Below are 22,503 nucleotides of genomic sequence, written 5' to 3' on the forward strand. Positions count from 1 at the left end.
TACTTCAAACTACACAGAGCTCAAACAACAGAAAGCCACACACACAACCAAAACATAAGACAATGTTTTATGATCATCTACAAGCCTCTCTAGGAGCGTTTCATTTGAAAACAAAACAAAAAAACAAACTGGAAATCACTGTGCAAATCACTATGCTTGTTCCATTTTACATATTCGTATAGTCCCAAGTAGTGACTCAACCTAAACACTGATACATGCTCGAGTTTGGCTAACATAATTCTTTGTTAGAAGATATCCACCAACCCTGCTCCTATCCCTTTGAAATAATACTTTAATTTGCAATGACAACAGTACTGCCTCTCTTCTCTGTTACATTTGATTATGCTGAAAAGGTAAAACTTCATTTTCAGTTTCTGAATGAGGCAAAGGGAGGCAGCCAACAGTTCACATAACCTAAACACTTACTTGAGCTCACTAAGAAAGCAATTTTACTGCCAAATACTTGAAGCTCAAATATTTATAGAACAAGTTTGTTTATCTTTTCTGTAACTGGTGAAAAGGTTTGTTTGTGAATGTTAAAATATTCTATATTTTCTATTCATAACAGTACTTGCAAAGTTTGATATGGATATAAGTTTTAAGAGAGGAATTGAGAAATACAATAACTACAAAGCAGGTTACTGAAAATCTCCTGAATAGAAATTATGGTTTCAAACCAGAAAAGATCTTCAAGGAATAGTATTGTAAAAGGAAGGCACCTTGAAAGCCAGTCCAGGATTTAGAGTTTTTTAGGTAAATCTTTCATGACAGTAAATATGACTGCTGCTTCTTTTTTGCTAAAACTGACTGTTTTTAAAATAAATAAGCAGGACATGAAGACAGCATTTTCTTAAAGGGTCCTATACAGTTCCTAAAAATTTTCTTAGAACATTTTAATCATCAGACTACCAAGGTCATTAAATAAGATTTCTGAATCATACAGATAGATTTTTTTCTTTTCTAAGTATTCTATGCTTATCTTTCCCCCATTAGAGGACTTCCTGTGTTGCATTACACCGTATTTTGAAGAGATGAGGAGAATTATATATACTTGTCCAGAAAACTTCAGTATTACACAAAAAACTAGAATCACAGAATCTATTTAAAGATCCACAACTATGGACCAGAATCACGGCATAAGAGATAAGTAACTAATTAAAAACCATCCCTACACAGCCTATAGACTGAAAATACAACCAAAGAGAGTTAGTTTCTTTTCATTTCCAACTTAGTTTGGAACACAAACTCAGATGACTTACTCCATATCCCAACAGCACTGCTGAAAAATAAAGAATGCAGTTCCTCTGCTAATAATTTGGGGGGGTTAGAATTATGTGGGTTTTATTTGTTTGACAGTGATTATCTTTGAGGGCAACAAGCTCCAGGATGAGGAGGAAGCAGGCAAGAAATAACATTCACCTTTCTAGCCAAAGAGCAGTATGAATGCCACAGCAGCCCACCTGCCAGAGGTTCCTGCTAAGGACAGAGCCCTGAAGAGAATCCAAGGCTATCACAAGGGTATCAGGCCATCAATAACCTCAAGTTAGCCTTCCCTCAATTCCCCCCCGGACACAAATACACTTTTTGAGACTGGCAGATTTTTTACCCTGATTTAGTAAACTCTTTAGTTTGTCAGCCACTGCTATACGGAATTTTTTTCTTTTTTTTTAAATAACACTCAGCGTAATTTTGCATATAGCAGCTTAAAAATAAACCAGATACGAGGCTGAGATGGAAATCTGCTTATTTAGCCTCAACAGATCTGCCCACATACCGAAAATTATTTTTAATAACTGTTTTCTAAAAGCATAAAAATATTAACATCACACACCATGTTACTGCATTGACACTGCTTAAAAAAAGACTACCGTACCCTATTTTTAGGGTTTCATATTTATAGTAAGATTACGTGAATCCACATTTCTTCAGAATTAAATTGAGTAGACATCAATTATCTGAAACATCTCTGTTGTCTTGTTTTACAGCTTTTACCTGAGTAGATTTATCTTTCATACATGAAGGGTAGTGTACATGGGGATCACGTGGCCACTGTCCTGTGAGGTAAGGTCCTGTTATTGTGTCCAAAGAAGAAGTTCGCCTTATGGTACCAGAAGTTCTGATTTGCTGGGATTTTGGCCTGTCCACTGTAGAAAACCAGAACAAAACCAACAAAAAAGTCAGGCTACATTTGATGTGAAATGTTAAAAGCTAGCTATGACAAATAATGGCAAGAACACATCAGAAACCTTTGTCTCAATGCCAAGCTGAAAAGAATGCCATCCCATCAAAGCAAATAACATCAGACAAAGAAGAAAAACAAATATAAAAGAGAAAACTTAACAGTCACAAAACCCCCAATGCTTAAAGTGTTTATATCTGCAAAGAACTGGGCTACTTACACTATATATTTTCATCAACAAAAAACATCAAGCAAATTAAATACAGTGATGATGCAATTCAGGAAAGCCAGACACACAGAAATAGAAAATATAACATAGCATAACATTAAGTTAGCTTGCTTAGCTTTCTAAATACTAAAACACAAACCATGACAAAAATTATGGTTCTTAAGAAGATGTACATCCAATTTATTGCTCTTGTGTACGTCAGTCCATATTATTTACAAGATCCCACTACAGGCCTTAGCAAGCTGAGAGCATGACTGTGTCTTTCCCTCTGACAGAGCTCGGTTCAAAGCAGCTGCCTTGCTTCCTTTTGCTCATCACGGTGCCTGCAGTTCTTGACTCCTTCCTGGACTTCTCTCCCCATACACCTAGATCATGGAACACTTCTTCCTGCATTTCATTTGGAAAGCAGAGTGTGGGGTGATTTGTGAGACTGATGTGGGAAAGAACAGTTTTAGACCATGTTCTCTGGATCTTCCTGCTTTGTCCTTTAGACAAAATTACTTCATATACTCATTTTCTAGACTTCACATTAGCCAACCTAAGCCCTACATTGCAGCTACTGTGTGTTTTGCTCACCCCTACTAAAATAAATTAGCAAGTATGCTAATTTCCAAATTAATCATGTGCTATGCACCGATCTGACCCACCAAAACCCTACTCACTGCTCAGAACATGAGAGTAGACCTGTTGGCACACTTCTGAATACAAACATGGCCACTGGCCTTCACAAGCATTTTCAATATCACCTAGAACTGATGGATCTCCAAAGGCTGAGTCAATCATCAATGTGTTATGTAACATTCAGCACAATTATTCGGGTATAGCTTGCACTAATACAGCATGGTTATAGATATATGAACATGACAACGTTAAAACAGACCATTTTAGACAAATATAAGCCACTGAAACACTTCATTAGCTACTCATTTCAAGTGAAGAATTCTAGATAATGGCATGAATTGGACATACAGTAATACATCATGCTGCCCTTTATGCAATATAATTGTTCTGACTGCCTTAAATATAAATCAAATCCCTACCATTTCAAACAGAACTATCCTTACAGAATTCCAGTTGTGACCAATATGCATTTTAAGAAATATCTTTGAACAATTAAAAGCAGCATGAAATCCAAAATAAAGATGACAAATTTTAAAAATGAAACTAGTTTTTACATTTGCACTGAAACACAAGTGTACCTAAGGGGTACATAGCTACAAAGCATTATTCCAACTGTCCTTGTCATGCTATGGCACTATGCTACTCTCTTAGGTAGCCCAAGTTTTGAAAATTGCTCAAAAACACTTTTTATAATAAGTTAAGAGACAATGCACAGATGAACAGGTAAAGACAATGTCTGAAGATGAGGAAATAAAGACTAAGTATACCTTTGCAAACTTTACATTTAAAAAGTCTTGCTGCCAAAAGAAACCAACCAAGAAAGCACAAGCCCAAAAACCACAAATAAAATATATACAATCAGATAATGAGCTAAGGTCTGTGTCTTGTTCTACACCCAGAGGAAAGGCAACAGCAATCCCATAACGACTAACATAATACCATTACAACACAACAGAAAAAAAAAGGCACTACCAAAAGTTACTACATTTTTGGTTTTCCATGGTAATCTTGGAAGTGGACTGCAGGACACTGTCAAACCCTAAAGCCAGGAAAACAAAAACTTGAAGACATGGTTTCAAAAGTCCCTACTCTTCTTCAGCATTCCTATGACTTACAGGAAACAAACCACTTCTCAAATGCACGAACCAATTCAAGTTAACACTAATTTAATGCCATCCCTATTTCACTGTTGTCTACGCTCTTTCCATTGCCTTTGAGACGGCATGCACAGATATGTGAATCCACCTACTAGAGTGATTCACTGAGTTAAACATAAAGACAACTAAAATGCATTCCCTCAAAGTCATAAATACACAGTTCTCCCCATTACAGGCAGAGTTGACATAACATAATGGGCAGAAACAACCCCAGGAGAGCGAGAAGGAACAGCAAGGCTGCAGCAGCATTGAGCTCTGTTCAATAATAGTTTCGGTTCCTCCCCCCCTTGATATCATTAGATCATAAAAAATACAGAAAAAGGGATCTGTAAGCATGAAATTTGAAGGGACGTCTACAAGTTAGCATTTGACAAACTGTCTTGTACAGTAATGTACTTAGAGATGACAGGATGTCACGGAGAGCAGCATTGTACTGGACCACAACAGTGGCACATCAGATCAGCTTAAACTGTTCTCTAAATATTAAACCTGCTCTCAGGATTTATTTCTTAATTTTGCTTTTCTCACCTCATCCTAAGTCTGGCTTCTCACTATGCTAGGGAACTACTACAAAACTTTCACTTCTCCCCAAACTTTCATTATCAATGAAATGTTGATGCTACTGTCATGAATATCCTTCTCCAGACCAAATCACTTTCTCTGGATAGAAAATTAATGCTTCTCACAGAATCAAGTACCATCTGACAGCTGAAGCACTTCAACAGCTCCTGGACACAGCCAACAGACTTCAGCATTCAAAAAGGCTTCAACACTTTCAAGACATCTCTAAAGTTATAGATTGATTTTATGCAAGTTTCAGACTACACCTCATCTGACAATATCTAAGCATATGAATGAGTGAGTAAGAAGGATTCTATTGTCTTCCTCAGTAACATCTAACACATCTCACAAGAAGCTCAGCTCTACCTCCAGAACAGGTGAACTTGGGAGAACAGCACTGAAGCAGTGTAATGTTACCTGAAAAAGTCAGTTAGAAATCAGAAAAGCAAAATATAAGCTTGCAGGAAGGTAAAATACCCCATGTGTTATTTAAAATATGACACAAGTTTAATGGCATGTATTTAGAGCCTACTGCTACACTATTCTAGTTATAAATAATGTTACGCAGAATGACAGAAGGGTCCACCTCAATACTACAGCTGGTGAAATTCGACATGATCCTACCTCCCAGCAGGAACCAACTAAAATAAACTGCATGAAATCACAGTTCTGCATGCTGGATTGAGAGCAAAGAGACTCCTAGTTATACCACCTAGACTGACTGAAAAAAGGTTTTCATTTCTCTTACAGCAAAATGTAATTCAGTAAGAGACTAACACGACAGCTCTTTTGAAAAGGACATAGGGCTCAAATAAAACCATCTGCTACAGTTCTAAAATGAAGAGCTTGCCTTCCCATCCAGCATAGAGGCAGCTAACCTGTGCATAATCTGAAAGCCATGTTCACAGTCCATTTTTAGCTTAAAGAATGCTTTGTGCCACACGTACATGGAGGAAAATCACCTACAGCTGAAGAGCATTGGCAGCATTATAAAAACTGTTTCAGCTAAATCCAACAGAGCTTGTCTGTCAGCATCTTTTCTTCCCATCTTTCTCTCAGCAGTGAGCAAATGCTGTTCAAGTTTGGCAAGAACTTTTCCATTCACATCCTTGCATGGATATAACCAGCTTCAAAAGACTAAATTATCTTAGGAACTTCTCAGATGACAGAGACTCTTCTCAAGTTGAGTCAAAAACATGAAGTATCAATATTGTCATCTCATTATTGATGTCAGCTAATTGTGACACTCTCTTGCCATAAGATAAGACAACATTCTTGCAGTAAGATCTTGATTTTCCTCTTGAAAGTTTGTTTTAACTTAAACTATCAAGCCAAGAAGCCAAGTTATGACATTGTGAAACATCAGTACTGAATTCCACAATAAAGTTTCATGAGATGTTTCTCTTCAGTTTAGTTACCAGCACTCTACAGAACATTCTGGTTAAGAGCTACTACTGAAGTGAGTCCCAAGCTTAGGTCTCATCCATTCCTGAAGAATTTCAGATTTTACATATGAAATGAATATTAATTCCAAAAATACTCAAGACTCTTGGAAGTTCTCACTTCAATGGACATCCCCAGTCTGCTTAAGACACTTTTCAAGAGCCACAAAGTCAGAGTTCTAGTCATCCGGTTTGAAAGATTTGCAGAGACTATATCACCCTACGAACAAGTATCAGGTATTTCTAGACCATTCCTACCGGACATGACAACAAATTCACAACAATCTACAAACCCAACCAGATGCAGAAGTGTCTGTGTGAATGCCTCTTAAATAATGAAGCACCTGGAAATGCAGTCCAAGAAATCATAAACTAGAAATGGAAAGCTGAATATTAAAGAATGGTGACCCACGGTGACCTTTAAGAAGGATGGTCCAACACCACTTAGGTCACAGTTCCCACAGCAGCTACTGATGACTGTCTCACACATCTAGCTAAAATTCCCCTCTTCTGTTACACCTTGTACAAGCATGAAAGATGGACACCTCTCCTCTTCCTTGCTTTGGACAGCGATTCCTTGAGTACCACAACAAACAGATTTTCAGATTCAAGACGAGTAAGTCTAGGACAAGTCTGGGCAAGGGGTTTTGCCTTTCTGTTTGCTTTTTAAGCAAGTATATAGTGACACTGCACTGATTCCTGAATGTATATCTGATTGGTCTTTTCTGCTCTGATCATATAGGTAGATGGTCAAACTGGTGCATGTTTATTTGCAGAACTTGTCTCTATGACTTTGCGAGGAAAAAGACTGAATAATGGGGATTTAGAGGCCATTCAAAAAAAATATTTCAATCTTCATTCTCAAGAAGGCTTTTCTCTTGTAACTGGAGCCAAAATCTCTCATGAAAAAGATTAACAAGGGATTTGGGGTACCCTGAAGTTTTATTCCAGAGGACAGATCTACTGGCTCAAAAGACATTTCCCATTTGCCAGTGACTGACAGACTTGTTTCTGACCCAATCTGCAAACTGGCTGAATGACTGCATTAATGGTTCAGAGCATACTGTTTCCCATGTACTGTTCATAGAAAATAACTAAAAATAGGATTTTAAATAGCATCTTAAAAAAACCACTACACTAATATGTAATTGAAAAGACGTGAAGTTACTGCACTTTCCTTCATAATTTCAAATTATACAGCTTAATATCTTTAGTAGCTTAAAACAAAGCAAAACAGTAGCTTTTTCAAACATTTAAAATGCAGTACAATATTTTGCTACCAAAATTATACTTGTAAGAGGATATAAGAAGACACAGTCATTTTAAGTTACCTTCTGATACATCTCTAAAAGTACTGTACATTCAGCTCCATACAACGTCTGTCTTCATTATGTGCACCACATTGGTTTTGGTTCAGTTGTACCAACTTCAGAAATTATTCCCAAGTTTCTATTTTTAGAAATCAAGAGAGAGAATGACTAAAAATGAAGAGAGAATGACATTCTGAAGTAAATACTCTAAATAGACTGACACAATCCACTCTTAATTTCCTCTCATTATCCTAACTGAATAAAAAAGGCACAGAACAGCACCATAATCTAACCAAGGCTCCAACAAGCCTAAAACCAAACTGAACAAGCAGAAAACAAGATCTCTCTTGATGAGATCTAAGATCTTTTCAGAAATCCAGGTCCATGAATTATGTTCTTTCTACATGCAAAAATCTTCAGGGGAGAAAAAAAAAATAAAGAGGGGAACTAGTCTTCCACACAGATCATTCTCCAGTTTGGTAGTCGGAGCAGATTTGGTTTCGTACCTGACAAGGCTTATGAGGATTCAAACTGAACTGTATAAAACACGAGTCTGTGAAGAGGTAGCCTGTACTGGGAAAACAAAGTAAAACAAAACCAGCTTGGTGCTTCAAAGGAAAAGCATACAGACTGACCCACAGTACAGGACTTAGAAATCAACCATATTGATTTATCTTTTATCAATATGACTAACACATCTAGAGAGGGAAGAGGTCTTCTCATTAGTCACTGAATCCAACCAGCATTCCAAGGCATTTCCTTCCATCAAATGGGCTTCATGCACAACCCCTCAAGGACACACAGCTCCATTCACCTAACTGCACATACAAGAAGGCACAAGGCACAGAGTTAGGCTATAGAAACCCAGAGGAAGTGGGACACGTTGGATGAATTTGCTGGCATATTTCACTGGACCTACAGCTGACTCAATCTTGGTTGCCTATGCATGTATGTTGAAGTAAGGTCTCTGCCTCCTGTCCCTTATTCCACTCAATTACAGATCAAGTAAAACGTGACTGCAAATATCTTTCAGAAGTCAGATTTTGTTCACAGCAAAACTCCCCTGTTTAAAATCAACATTATCCTTAGGATCAAACATAGAAAGAACGCTCTAATCTCAGTAAGAAAAGTAAACAAACCATCTGGCAGAAAGTTTCAGTGCTCTAAAGCTAAGTTATTCGTCTAACAAGGATTACTGCTGGCATGTATAGGACCTGTGGCATTTAATATCACAAAAGCCTGCTTTGTTCAACAGATGTAACCTACACATTTGCACTCTTCTAACAGGACGCCATGTAGGTAAAACACTACTTCCAAATCTTTCAGATTTTTATGTATTTCACATGTTTAGAATTTTTTTTCCTTAAAGTTATTACTTCAACTTTAAACACCACACAAATACCTAAATTTAGTATCATTTAATAAAGTATCTAAAAACGTTCCTAATTTAAGAATTTAAAACAAAATTGATTGGAGCTCAGCAGCTAAGTACTTGAGAAAAAACACACCAAAACACACAATCGGCCATTAACTGTTATGTATTTCAGTACATACAGAAAATTTTCCTCCTTTTAGTTCATTAATTTAGATCTTCTGAATGATCTATTCTATCTATCCAATACTGAGAACCAATTTGGGAACCAAAAACAGTACTAAAGCTTGGGGTGTTATTTTTTTATTTCCGGTATATTAATAAATAAAGTCTTGAAGGTCATTATAAACACAATTAATTCAGTAACTAAAGAAACTACCATCTTTGTTGAATAAATTTGGTGACACTGAATGGATGTCTGGTGTTGTTATAACAACAATACTTAAAATCTAATAAGATGTAGAAAGTGAGGGGTTTGTAACACTTTATTCTAATTCCACTTTCCATAAAAATGCAGCTGGACATAACAACAAATTAAACAACTTAAATCAGAATGCACGATTCACCATTTTCATAATCAAAATACTCAAAGAACTGTAATCAATGCACAGGGGCTATACAATGCCATCATAATGATCACCAATTATTAGAGATAGAAAGCATTCTCCTAGTTAGGGCTAAATATACTAAACAAGAATAGTAATTTTATCTGAAAAAATATTGAAAACAGAAATGTAAAACCAGATTAAAACTGATTGCCTACATCAGTGTCCAACTTCAATGGTTAAATAAATTACCTTTTCCTTATCAGTTAAAGACACAGAAACAAAGGACTAGAAACAACTTCCTAAACCTGGAGCCCACTTCGCAGCTATCACCGACAAAACACAATAACTTCAAAAAAGATTACAAACTCAGTCTTACAGCAGCTGAGTATTTTGCCCTCATGATTCCTATTGGAAATGTGATCCAGGAAGATTTTTTTCCCCTGATGGTTTCAAGTCTTCTTATAGTTTTCTATATAAACATTTACCATCTCAAACCAATTCACTAATCGTGTCTTAGCACTAACTTCAGCTCTTTCTTCTCAACTCTCCATCCCCTGAATTCTAAAAAAGCAACTGTATTTTCATGCAGAGCAGATTTTTTTAGCATCAAACAGTAGAACTCCTAACCTAGTAGTCCTTCTCTGGGTCTGCTCCAGTTTGATTCTACCTTTCTTGAATTGTGGAGCACCACAGGAGTGTGCAGGATCCCATATGATGCCTCATCAGGCTCCTGTGTGGTCAGCTACTCTTCATGCAAGACCTGCCCTGTGCCCAGTACTTTTTCAGTCACTTCTTGTTGGCAGTTTAGAGATCTCATGATCACTCAACTCCACCCCCCAGCATTTTCAAATCAGATGTTCCTCCTTTGAGGAAAAGATATTCTGCTCAAGTACAACCTCGCATCCATATACCTCCCCTTTTTTTTTAACTTTTAAATCTCACTTTTCAAACTTATTATTTCAATTCCCATGGTTCTTAAACTCTTCTTGCATAATCTTCCTGCGTACTAATTAAACCTCTCAAAATTCATGAAGCATTTCATCACCCTAATTTTAAAATTTGCCTAAGCAGATAAGATCTACTTCCCATTTAGGAAATCAGTTTTCCTATCAAAACCACCAAGTTAGCATGACACAACTTGGAAGCTCATTTTGCACTTCAACAGTTCTCTCTGGTTTCCACCATCCCTTCAAATTTCTTCTGAAGCTTCACCAACTGGTGTCTACATTTTAGAACTGGATGCAATGTTTTTCACATATTTAAAAACATCAGCACTGTATATTCTATGCTCAGGTATCTACTATCAAATGGTGTCACCTCCTATTTACAAGATTGCCTTAGAAATTTGAAGGCAAGTGTCAATTTCTGAGTAGGCTTTTCTAAAATCCTGCAATGGAGATCTCTGAATGGACTTTATTAAAATATGCAATCTGTATTTATTATAGTCTCAGTTATTCCTAATTCCAAATTACTCTCATCCTTTACAATTTTTTTCCTAAATCTTTCTGGGTTAAAAATCACTGCCATTATGGAAGTGATTTCTTAAGACTTTGTTCTGGTGAGCAGAAAGAATTGAAAAAAATATCTGTGTTATTTCCTCTGAGATTTTTCTTACTACTCCTTAGAGTTAATTTTGAAACCATACATTCTAGCAAATCAGTCTCAGATCACTTCATCTTTTTTTCTTGGTATTGAACAGCTGCAACTACTTTTTCCTTATTTTCCAATTTGCTTGTTTCTATTGTCTGTCTTAAAGCATAAAAAGTCTAAGTCTGTTCAGGTTTTAACAATTCTCACTTTCAAAAAGTGATTGATAATACGACATTCTTTCCTCAGTTCTCCTTGCTGTATCTTGCAGGCTCTCTGTTTATTCCTAGTAGCCTTTTTGAGGTAAGTGTCCAAGCAATCAGATCAAATCCTTGGGGTTTTCTATGTCTCAAAGACTCCAATAGTGTTTACATTTTTCATTACAACAGATTCTCTTTGTATTGAAGACAGCATAACACTGTTCAGACAATTTTTCAAACTATTTCCTTCTGAAATCCAAAACTTTACTCCAGATTTATAGATTTTAAACAATATCTCTGTGTAGGATCTTTTGTTTTGCTATATATGCATGCAAATTTGCAGAACTAAACAAAGGCTAGATCTAACATTTACTGTATATACAGTGTCAGCACAATCATTTCTTCCCCTTCTCCCACATTTTCAATTGCCACACTTGGTAATTCCTATCTTCAATGTGGCCAATCTGAGTTTCTGCTACAAGTCTTGCAATCAAAAGATCTCTCTGCATCCTTCATATTACAGGCTATACACAGCACTAAACAAAATCATGAGACTCCAATCATCTTAATAGGCTATATCTGTCTTTGGAAGAAATTCAGGTAGATGTATGCATCAGTTTCTCACATCTAATATTTTAAATAATATATGAACTGCACACACTGATAGACAATTTGTTTTGAAAGAATGAGTCTCTCTTTCTTACAGTAATGCTTAAAGTTTATTTGGATCTCCAGTGTGGACAATGTCCTACATTGAATATGTGTCTCCAGTCACTTCCTTGTATGGATATTTCTCAAATACACATTACTTTTCAACATGCATTAGTTAATTACATTTTTGCCCATCAGAATTTTTTCTCTTTTAGATTAGGACTTTTTCTTGTCCCCCTTGAAAAGAACATCAAGTATTTCAAATGTATTTTATGGTTTCTTTGTGGGGGAAGAAAACATTGCAAAGATAATTATTCTGGGTACAGTATCAGGTACAAAAAAGGAGTCACTGAAAGTGAAATACCAGAGAAATCAGAGGATGAGAAAAAGAAAGTATAAGGTATTCCATTGTCAATTGCCACAGTTAAGCAGACACAGCTATCAGTTAAGAATGAAAATTTAAGACCTTCAACAGAAATTTACTTCTGTGAAGACAGCTTCTCCTTTAACCTGGCAAGCTTCCCAACTACTGTGTAAACCTAAGTTTCATTCTGCATTCTTCAGCAGTTAGCTGATATTTTTAGAGTCACACTGGTCAAAGTCTGTTCCGGGGCACTCAGCATAAAGTTGGGTTTAACTTTTAGTGACCAAGTCAACTCTCCATTGCTTCGAAAAGCAGAAAGTTAAGATAACACGTATAACAAGAGATTTAGAATAATATATGCTGGATACGGAGATATAACACCTAAATGCATGGCATCAACACTGCAAAGCTTCCTGGGTTTCACAAGGTACTTCCCAGGGCTCCAGACTCCAGAAAGACTGATTAGCTGACACATGGCACCGAATTTAAGCTGACTCTGTACAAGAAGTGCCCTCACCAAATCCCTCCAGAGCACAGACTGCACCACAGTATAGATACCTCCTATAATCACCAGCATTTTCTAGTCTTACTGGGTTAGCGAGGTCTGCTGTGAGGTACAGAAAGGGTGTCACTGAGACCATGTTAAATACCTACAGAAACTCATAGGTTTTGTGGAGCTGGCTCCTCCACACTGTGTGTCTTTGTGGCCTGATGTCCAGAAACACAGTCCAAAATTTACAAGGTTTATCCAGCAACATTTCTGATCCAGCACGGGTACAGTGCTTCATCTACCGAAGTAACTGCACTGTTATCCCTGGGAGCTACACGTTCACAAACCTGGGCATGTATATCTGCACTTAGTAGGCAACTGCTGACTGCATGACATAATTTGAAGAAGTAGGTTTTGTATTAACAGACTAATTTCTGCAGACTACAATTAATTGAATTAGCTAGTGATCAAATACTGAAGAATCAAAACTTGTTTTCTGGTAAGAATACATTATTTCCAAATCACAGCTTAGTCTCCAAATGCTGACAAAGGTTGAGAAATTAGAGTTTTGAATTTTTTTTAGTACTGCAGCCTAAGCATCTGTATTAGAATATTTAGCTTTTTTTCTAACCATGAAGCTTTCTTAAAAATGATGGTATTCAGGTAAGCCAGCTAGCAAACCTTCACAAATTATTTATTTCAGAACTCCAGAATAAGTACTGTACACCAAAACAGAGATTAAAAGGCACACAAATGACAATACCCATACTGCCATACCATTTAATTGGTTCACAACTGAGCGGTTACTTTTACAGGAAACATTTCTAAAAGACAGATGTAGACATACTGCATAAATTAGTTTCAAGTTTGTAGTATGAACACTAGTGATCTTGCAATGAAGGCAGAAACTAGTGTTAATTCTTGAAATTCAGAAGTGCATCTACAACTAACCTCCTTGCTTAATGCCTGGTGGTGTGAGCAAAGGAAAGGAGGATGAAGCTAACCTTGTTCATGCAGGCAACTTGCACTGTTCAAAGGAATGGGACACTTAACTAATTATTATTCTGGTCTAGACTATTTCGCTGCAGATTGAGAAGAAAATATCCTACAGTGGATTTCAAATTATTCAAGAACCATGACAGAGCTGCTATCATACTGTTCTTAGTCACTGCTCTTATGAGCAAAATATGACACACCTCCTAAAGAGGAAACAGAATATGCAGTTTGGGTAAAACCAGCTTCAGGTTGTGCAAAACAAGTGGCATATAAGAACTAATGCTGTTAATCACTCACTTGTATTTGATTCAGAGAATAATACCCATTGCAAACAGCTACTCCTCAATCTAACACTCACAACAGTGAAAGTTACGTTCTTATAAACACCAACACCTGTGTCATCATTTGTTAGCACACATGCAACACTAAATAAGGAGGTCTAATACAGTACCCTACATTAAGGTTTCAAAATTAGCAGGCTCATAACATTTTATGACCTACTGGGAAGCATGTACAGTCTCCAAAGCAGCAATATCTAATACGGAAAGCTAATTAAGAGATCTACTACAACAAAAAATGTAAACTTTCTATCAAAACCATCTTCACTGACCCAACACCAACTGATTAGGTTAATTCCTATTTACAAATTGTTTGTGCAGGAAACTTAGGTGTAGACACCCACACCTCCTGGGTGTATTTTTCTCCCTATCAGAGAAAACTAATCTGTTTCTAACAGGGTGACAATAGTTTGGTACAAAGCAGCAGCAGCAGCTAATAAGAAGTGGTGCATATACCAAAGGAGCAGAGAAAGTGTAGGAGTGAAATGAACACAACCAGGGCAGAGACAGGATTACAAGGCCAGAGACAGCAGGCTGAGGGCACTCCCCAGCATGGTCTCACCTGGTCTGGCTGTGTTTCCAGATTTTCCAGGAGCTACATGCCTTCTTCTGTCTTAGTAACAGAAGACAGTCTGAGCAAAGTTATCACCAGACATTCCAAGGAGACAATGTAAGGAAACAGCTCTAGTCCTAAGTCCAGATCACACAGCTGGTAGATCAAGAAAGGGTTCCTGACAGAGCATGTATTTCAGTGTCAAATATGGATTAATGCTTCCATGGATGAGTTCACAGCTTTGCAAAAATAAGAGCTGAAGAGACCAACTCACCATTCAAAAGGATTGGTATTACACACTGTATCATGATACTCTCTGTGGTATCCATACTGCACAGGTCTCAAATTGTCATCCCTTTCAGGACCCATCAGCTATTTTCCAATTCAAAAATAGTCGTAATACAAATACTAGTAATGAACTTCAGAGTCAAATCAGATGGGGAAAAAAGCATAACTGAAGGACAATCTAATTTGGGAAGAAGTAAATACACACTGGGAATTATTACTCTGAATTAGATTATTAAGTACAAACATCCATTTTCTTTCACCTTAATTTCCAATTATCTTCATTTTGCAACCACCCATACCTTAAAAATGGTGACACAAAAGAAAAGGGCATAATCTCAGGCTGACAAGTTGCTGTGATGTATTCTTTCTAATGACGAGATATGAATAATATTTTACTTGCCTGAAAATGCCTTAAGCCATTAAAATGCCTTAAGCTTGTTTAGGCACTACAAGTTTACATGGAGGCAGCACTGAAACAGAGAGAACTCAATGCATTTAAACACTAACATTAAAGCAAGATAACGATCATTAACAGTTAACTATCTTAATCCTTGAGCAAAATTTTCCAGTTGTATATCTTTAATACAGCATCATTTTATTCATCTATAAAAGACATTTAAAAAAAAAACGCTAATTGATGTTTAAACCCTACTACTTTAACAACTTCTCCTCAACATATGCAAAATCCATGGGGAACTAACTATTGTGTCAAGTGCTGGCAACAGTCTTTTCTACCGAAGCAATTGCCAACTGATTTAAACAGGAACTTTCATTTTTCACTACGGGTTAAAAAATGTTATTACCTTCTTCACATGAAGATCAACTGATGAAGTGCCATTAAAAAAGTATTCAAAATATTCACTTACACTGAAATATTGAGGAGCATATAATCTATTTCCAATACATCTGCATTGTTACAACTACTGCTTTCAAGTCCAGACTGAACTTAAACTTCAGAATTACTTCATCAGTTATCTTTATTATTTTTTCATGATGACATAGAGTAGTATCATGAACTCCATTTTAAAAATAACTGGCTTTCCACTGTGAATTTTAGCTATACAGCAAAATGTGTCAGTCTACACCTGGCAAACACTGATTTTTTTGGTAAGATTTTAAGATACACTCCCTTCATCTACCCTCTCTGCATTTTAAGATATATTTTAAGAACCTCCAGTCCCCCCACTGTCACGGGAAAGAAAACAACAAAACACAGGAACCATGAATTTCAGAAACCAAACTGCAGTATTTGCCACTGTTTTACTATGCACAGATGTTGGCAAGTAACTTGAGTTTAGCCATACATAACGCACATACATTACTTGCTTACACCCAAAGAATAAGAATTAAAGGTCAAGTAGTGGTTTAAAATAGGTATATGCATACACTTTGTAATTTTTTTCCATGAGGCAGGGAGGTTCTTTCTTCATAGCTAACGCCTTGCTACAGCACTGCTCAAATTCAATGGAGAAAATACCTTTCTATTTTTCTTTCCTGCAGCTTAACACCTGAAAGAAGCTAAATTAATTTGTTTTAGGAAGCATATTTATACAGGACATCTAACACACTATTCTCACTTAAAGTGATGTTAAAACATGTAACTAAAAAGCCTTTCAGTTCAAGACAACTGGATCAAATTTAGCCAGTCTTTTATTTCACCATATATTCCAATGAAAGCTATTTTGAGAAGAGAGAGGGACAAAGCTGGAGCAAAACTGTTATGGGAATTATGGGAATACTGCTATTATTCAAGCATCAGGAAATAGGAAGCGTCACAAAAATTACTTCCTTACCTACATTTGTTAGAAATAAAGAAAAGGTCTTCTTGATCTTTTGGCTTATGATGCCAAAATATTGGATGGCTTGAATCCAGGCTATTAAAACACTTCTGCCTTTTGAAGTTTGAATTTTAGGATGGGGGGGTTTAATACTGATATCCCTTACCAGTCTAGAGATCAGCAATATTGTCTGTCTTACGCCACTCCTCACTCCACTAGCCTAAAAAGAGATATATATACTTCTTACTCAGGACTGGGTTATGCAGTTGTTTTGCATCTTTTCTAATTCCTTTCTCTCACTAATGTTGGCAATGCTTCAGGAGTTATTTTGGGAAGTAAAAGACACTGGGAACCTTTAACAGCCAAATTGATTACAGAATTTTTCCTATGTCCTTAAAACTAATGTTTGTCTTCAGAATTTGACATGGAAAAAAGTTTGTGCTATAAACTGTGTAAATGAAAGTCAGAAAAATATGAAGCATAATATTACAATACTACCAGAGTTAATACTAAACAAATCAAAGCATTTGATGAAAAAAATGTTGAACCTGAATCATACAGAAGTCATTTACACCCCCCACATAAACAAAATATTCACACGATGTGAAAAAAAGCCACCCTAACAGGAAACTCACTCTCATATTTATACAAGCTACTTTACATAACAACAGAAACTACTGATTTTATCCAGGCAAGGCAAGAAAGAAAACAACTTGCTTTTTTTCTTTAAAGACACATCCACAAGCAAGTAATAAGTTCTATTTAACATGTCCAAGGGTTTGATTTTTTTTGATTATTACTGGAATGTACTTTGTCATAAACCACACAGCTTCAAATTCTGTTGATTATGTTATGTTATGCACTCAGAGTTCTATCAGATATATTCCCTCTTAGAAAACCATGTGTTATTACATTCAACCAGACGCTTTTTCCATTGCCAACTCTCCAAAACATGAACACACACTATAAAAAAAAAAATCTGCTAGTAAGGAATAAACATGTTTCAAGAAAGAGGAAAGGAGCAGACTTGCACACAGCAGGTTTATCCTACGGTATAAGAAGGTTTTTCCCTATCTTCTTCCTTTTTTTTTTTTAGCACCCTGAAAACAGTATATAGCATTCATGATTTCTTGCCCATTCAGTATCAATACTACCAAATACTAATACTGGCATTGACGGTTTCCTAACAACTAAAAATAGCCAAATTTTCTTAAAGGAAATATCATCAAATTATTAAATGTTTACATTCTAAATACGCAGGGTGTTGCTGCAGAACAAAAACATTTACAGCATGGTAGAAAGAAGGGAGAGAAAAAGGTGATGATGGGAGAGAAAAACAGAACATGCTGCTTTCATTCATGTAGTGGTGATGTCAGTGCCTGCAATGGTAGTTGCAGTGACCTGTAGAGGCTCAAAGCTGGAGTGTTTTCACAGAAATCTCCTTTATAAAAAGAACCTCTGGCAAATTACTAAAATATCCACAAAAAATGGCTTAGTAAAATAGTCAGTTCAAGGAATCTATAATGGAAAAGGCTGAAAGAAGGCAGGGAAGGGGCAGGTGTCTTAAGAAGAAAAAAAACATCTATCCATCAGAATCATAAGCAGTCTCCAGAACGAGCATATTCGTGAAACAATCCAAGTCAGACTGCAGAGCCAAAGACAAACATCTCCTGCCCTGGTGAGAAAAACAACAGGATTAAACCTACAGCCTAAGCTCACATTTTACAGCAGTGGGAAATGGCTTTGAAAAACTGACAAAAAAAACTTAATCAAGCCACTTCCCCAAGACTTGCATACTGATAACAACTATAAATAGCTGGAGTAGCACATTGTTTAACAAGCCACAGCAAGATGGTCCATGTCTGAAAACAGAACATTTTTTAATTTTTTTTTCCAAGTCCTCCATTATTACTGCAGCAGTACTCCAGTTCAGCAATCAGTTTTCTATATACTACTATCACCACATAGACTACAAGCAATGCTTTTAGTACCATACATACTGAAATGCTGAGGAACGCACAGGGAAACAAAGACAAAATACTACCCCGTGGCATGCAACTATATTCCAAATTGTGCAAAAACAGATCTAGGTTTTGGGGGTAGAGAGGGCTGGGGGTTGGAAACCTTTTTTCATTCCCAAAACTGAAGAAATAGAGTATCTTATTACCCTGCCCGCTAGAAAATGGTGCCTGTATTTCGGTAAAATAAAGCTGTTGACGTGTGCAATTGTGGTCATTATTAGGGCGATCACGTTGTTTTCATTCATTCATTCAGGATTTGCTAGAGGATGTCAGCTTCTGCAGCAGCAGCTGGCTTGACCTGGAGGAGGGGGAACGAATTCCTTCCAGCGCATACAGATTACAGGGTGCGCTTCTTAACGGACCGTTTAGGATTTTATACACTGCACCCATTAAACCGAATCAAGCTATGTGTGCTGTTAACGAGGTTCACCGGGAGGCAAGCTCAACCAAGTTGAGTGACGGAAAAGTCATTCAGTACTAATCTACAATCTGATTTATTAAGGCTAAAATAGCCCACAGATGAAGAAGATTGAAACCACTTTCTAAAATTAAAATGTCCCCTCCAACAAAAAAATTCGTATGCAGTAACGAAATACTTCACAGCTTTGCAGTAATTTTCCTTGCTTGCAGGTATCTGCCTGCATTCCTCCCTCTTCAATACACCTTAAGCGTAGACTTTATACACTGCACCACTACAATGTTTTCGTCCGGGTTCCCATAATTAAATAATTTAGAATGCTCATCATCAGCACCATCGCTACTCATATGCACTGACTTTTTTTTTCCTCTAGTTTTCCATTAGCATTTTCCAAAGATTTAAGAAGGAAAAAAGGAAATCTACATTTAATGCTCCATACAGTGAAAAAAAACTATGATCTTTAAAAATAGAGCTTGAATGAAGCAAAACCACTGAAGCTCAGTTCCATTTTCAAGCACGCAAAACTTCTGCGTAAACAGATGATCTTTTTCAAAAATAAATTACAAAGTATCTCTGCTCAGATTATAACACAATCCATTTGGTCATCTGCATAAACAGATGCATAGGGCAAATTAACTATGCCAAAGTGGTACTGACATTTTGCTCATTCGCAAAAAACTGTCCCTGTCCTAATGACAGATCCGCCCAAGTTAGAAATACTACAGATCGTAAGGTTTTACTACACAGAAAAACTGAAGGGGGGAACTGGGGAGAAGGTAAGATTCCACTGCTACAAAACATGTTGGCATCCAGCACCGACCACAATTTGCCACAGAAATCAAACACAGTAAGGCTTATGGAAGGGATAGAAAAAGCAAGGGGTATTGAACCATATAAAACGTTCCGAGAAAGAGATGATGTGAGACACCTGATAGCTACAACAGGATAACATGAAAAGTCCATTTAGTCTGATTCATTCAACTGCTAAAGTGATGGGGGAAGGAGGGAGGGAGGTAAGATGGCCACTGCTACTTTAACACATTCAATAATTTAACAGACAACCTGACGCAGGTTAAGTTGGACTTGCTGGGACTCAGTTTTACATTTTCAACTTTACAGGCCTATTTTGGCTGCACTGGAGGTTGGTTTGTTTGGTTTTGGAGTTGGCTTTTATTTGGTTAGGATTTTTTTACAATTTCAAGGATTCAGTATTAAATATCACAAGGAGACTGTTATTTGTTTTTAAGCATCTCAGTATGGGAATTTCCTTCTTCTGGAGTCTGTGCTTGAAAACATCCCATCTTTTAATCTAAGATGCTATAAAAATGCAAGTCTAAGAAATTAAGCTCTGCAGAAAGGAAGAGCGTTTGAGGCTTGGGTTTAGCACACACTTTGGAACTCAGTTGTGACATCCCAGATATAAATCTAACCCATTAACACCCCTACTAAATAGTTACAGCTGTAGACAGGGAAGCCGGTTAATTTCAGGCTCGTTCCTCTACTACACACCTCCGCTGCCAGGGCCCGAGCTCAAGGGTAGAAAGAAGAAGGAACACCGCGGTCGGAGCCCCCGATGCTCGTCCCCAGAGGGACCGGGCTGGGCAGGGGGAGCCGCCGGAGGGGGACCCCTGGGCCTCGCCCCGGCTCCGGTCCTCCCGAGGCCCCGCGGATGAGAGCACAGGGGTGTTCTTCCCAAGCAGGATCTCCACCTCGACCGAGACGGAGGATGACATTTCAGGGGGCGCCTCCCCCCAACCTCGAGGGAGGGCAACGGGACGAAATGTTTTTTCCCCTGTCCGGCTGCACTCCTGGCAGGGCGAACGCGGGTACGACACCTGACCCGGGGGGCGGGGGGGAGAAGAGGGAGTGTTTTAGGACTCACCCTCGCTCCCCAAGGCTCCAGAGGGGCTGTTCCGGCCGGGCCGGGAGTCCCCCAGTCTCCCACCTCCTCTGGCCCGGGGGGAGGGCAAAACGCGGCCCCACAGCGGGTAGCAGAGCCCGGGGTGCCCGAGGCTGGGCGGCCCCAGCCCACACGGCAGCCCGGGGGGCAGGGGAGCGGGACCGGCTTTGTCCCGGTGCTTTACCTCTGTACACGGGGGAGCTGGGGCTCCGTCTCTCAGGTGAGCTGCTCCTCCTGCTGCCGCCGGTCTCCGGCGAGCGCCGCTGCCTGCCCTTCACCTTGCCCGGCTCCGCTCCGCCGCCTCCCGCTGCCAGCGGCGGCGTCGCGCTAGGCGGTGGAGGGGGGCTGCCCCCGCCGCGACCCCCCGGCCCCGTGCCGCTGCCCACCGAGGCGGAGGGGGACCGGGTCGGGCTGTGCTGGTTGCCCCGCAGGAGCTGGTACGGGACGGTCGCTCGGATGGGCTGGAGCAGCCGGCTGGTCCCCGCCGCGCCTCCCCCGGCGCCGTTACCGGGGCCCCCGGCCGTGCCGCAACCGGCAGTGGGGGACCCGGCGGCGCCGCGCCTCATCCTCTGCGGCGGGGGCTGGTGGTGGGACGGGGGAGTTTGGGAGGAGCTGGACGAGGACATGGCGGGGATGCGCAGGACCCCGCGGGTCACTCGCTACGACGACTGCGGGGAACCCGAGCTCGGCCTCCGGCGCCCCGCATGCACCGGCCGCGGGGAGAGGAGGAGGAAGGGGGGGAAGGAGAGAGGGGGCGGGGCGGGACAAGCGCTGCACGGCCCGAGGGAGTCTCCGCGCCGCCTGCCCAGCTGCCCCCGGCGCTTCCTATCGGCGACGGCGGCTGCTGCTCCCACGCCAGGCTCTGGCCATCGCTGCCCGCCCCAGCGTCGAGAGCACCGGGGGCGCTGCCGAGCCCAGCGGCCGCTCACATCGTACAGCGCTGCCGGCTCAGGGTGGTCGCCGGCGGGGCGCGACGAGGGTACACGCTGCCCAAGGAGGGAGGATGGGGAGGGGGGGAGGCGCTCCCAGCCAGCTCCTGCTCAAGCTCCTGCCCCCGCCGGCGCCACAGAGCTGCAACGACCACCATCCGCTCGCCGCGCCGCCCGCCCTCCGAATGGCACCGCGCAGCCCCGGCGCCTGGCCGCGACGGGCAGGGGCGGCGGGCGCGTGCGCCCATTGGACGCCACAGGGGCGCCAGCGCAGGCTCCATTGGCCAGCGGCCCTGTCGCTCTTAACATTTAGCCAATGAAAGCGCGGCGACCCGCGGCGGGGGCGGGGAGTCGGGGCAGGGGGTGTGGCCGGCGGCGGTGGGGGCGGGCTGTGGGAAGTGGGATGTGGCGGCCGCGGGAGGGGCGGGGACGGGCCCGGGCTCGGTTTGGGAATTGAGGGGTGCAGCAGCTCCTGAGGTGCCAAGATGCGCTTCTGAGTTCACAGTGGACTTTATGGCGATGCAGACTTGGCACTGACTAAAGAGAGCCAGTGCTCTGGACCGAGTCTTGC

At 39.9% G+C, this 22,503-nt stretch overlaps 1 protein-coding gene across 4 annotated transcripts in view; it reads right to left on the reverse strand.

Moving 5' to 3' along the window:
• Positions 1–22,156, reverse strand: part of GLCCI1 (glucocorticoid induced 1) — a 53,556-nt gene extending 31,400 nt beyond the window's left edge. Inside the window, exons 1-2 of one of the 4 annotated variants that reach the window (XM_051786043.1) lie at positions 21,188–22,156; positions 1,993–2,144 (exon numbers count right to left, since the gene is read on the reverse strand). In XM_051786043.1, the coding sequence (XP_051642003.1) occupies positions 1,993–2,144; positions 21,188–21,629 (594 nt within the window). In that variant the 5' untranslated portion in view covers positions 21,630–22,156. The remainder of the gene's footprint in view (positions 1–1,992; positions 2,145–21,187) is intronic. The other 3 variants (XM_051786044.1, XM_051786041.1, XM_051786042.1) reach the window with 3 other exon arrangements.
• Between the last annotated feature and the right edge of the window lie 347 nt (positions 22,157–22,503).

This window comes from Manacus candei, unplaced genomic scaffold, assembly GCF_025592945.1.
Source record: "Manacus candei isolate 608988 ecotype Guabito, Panama unplaced genomic scaffold, ASM2559294v1 h1tg000021l, whole genome shotgun sequence".
NCBI lineage: Eukaryota > Metazoa > Chordata > Aves > Passeriformes > Pipridae > Manacus > Manacus candei.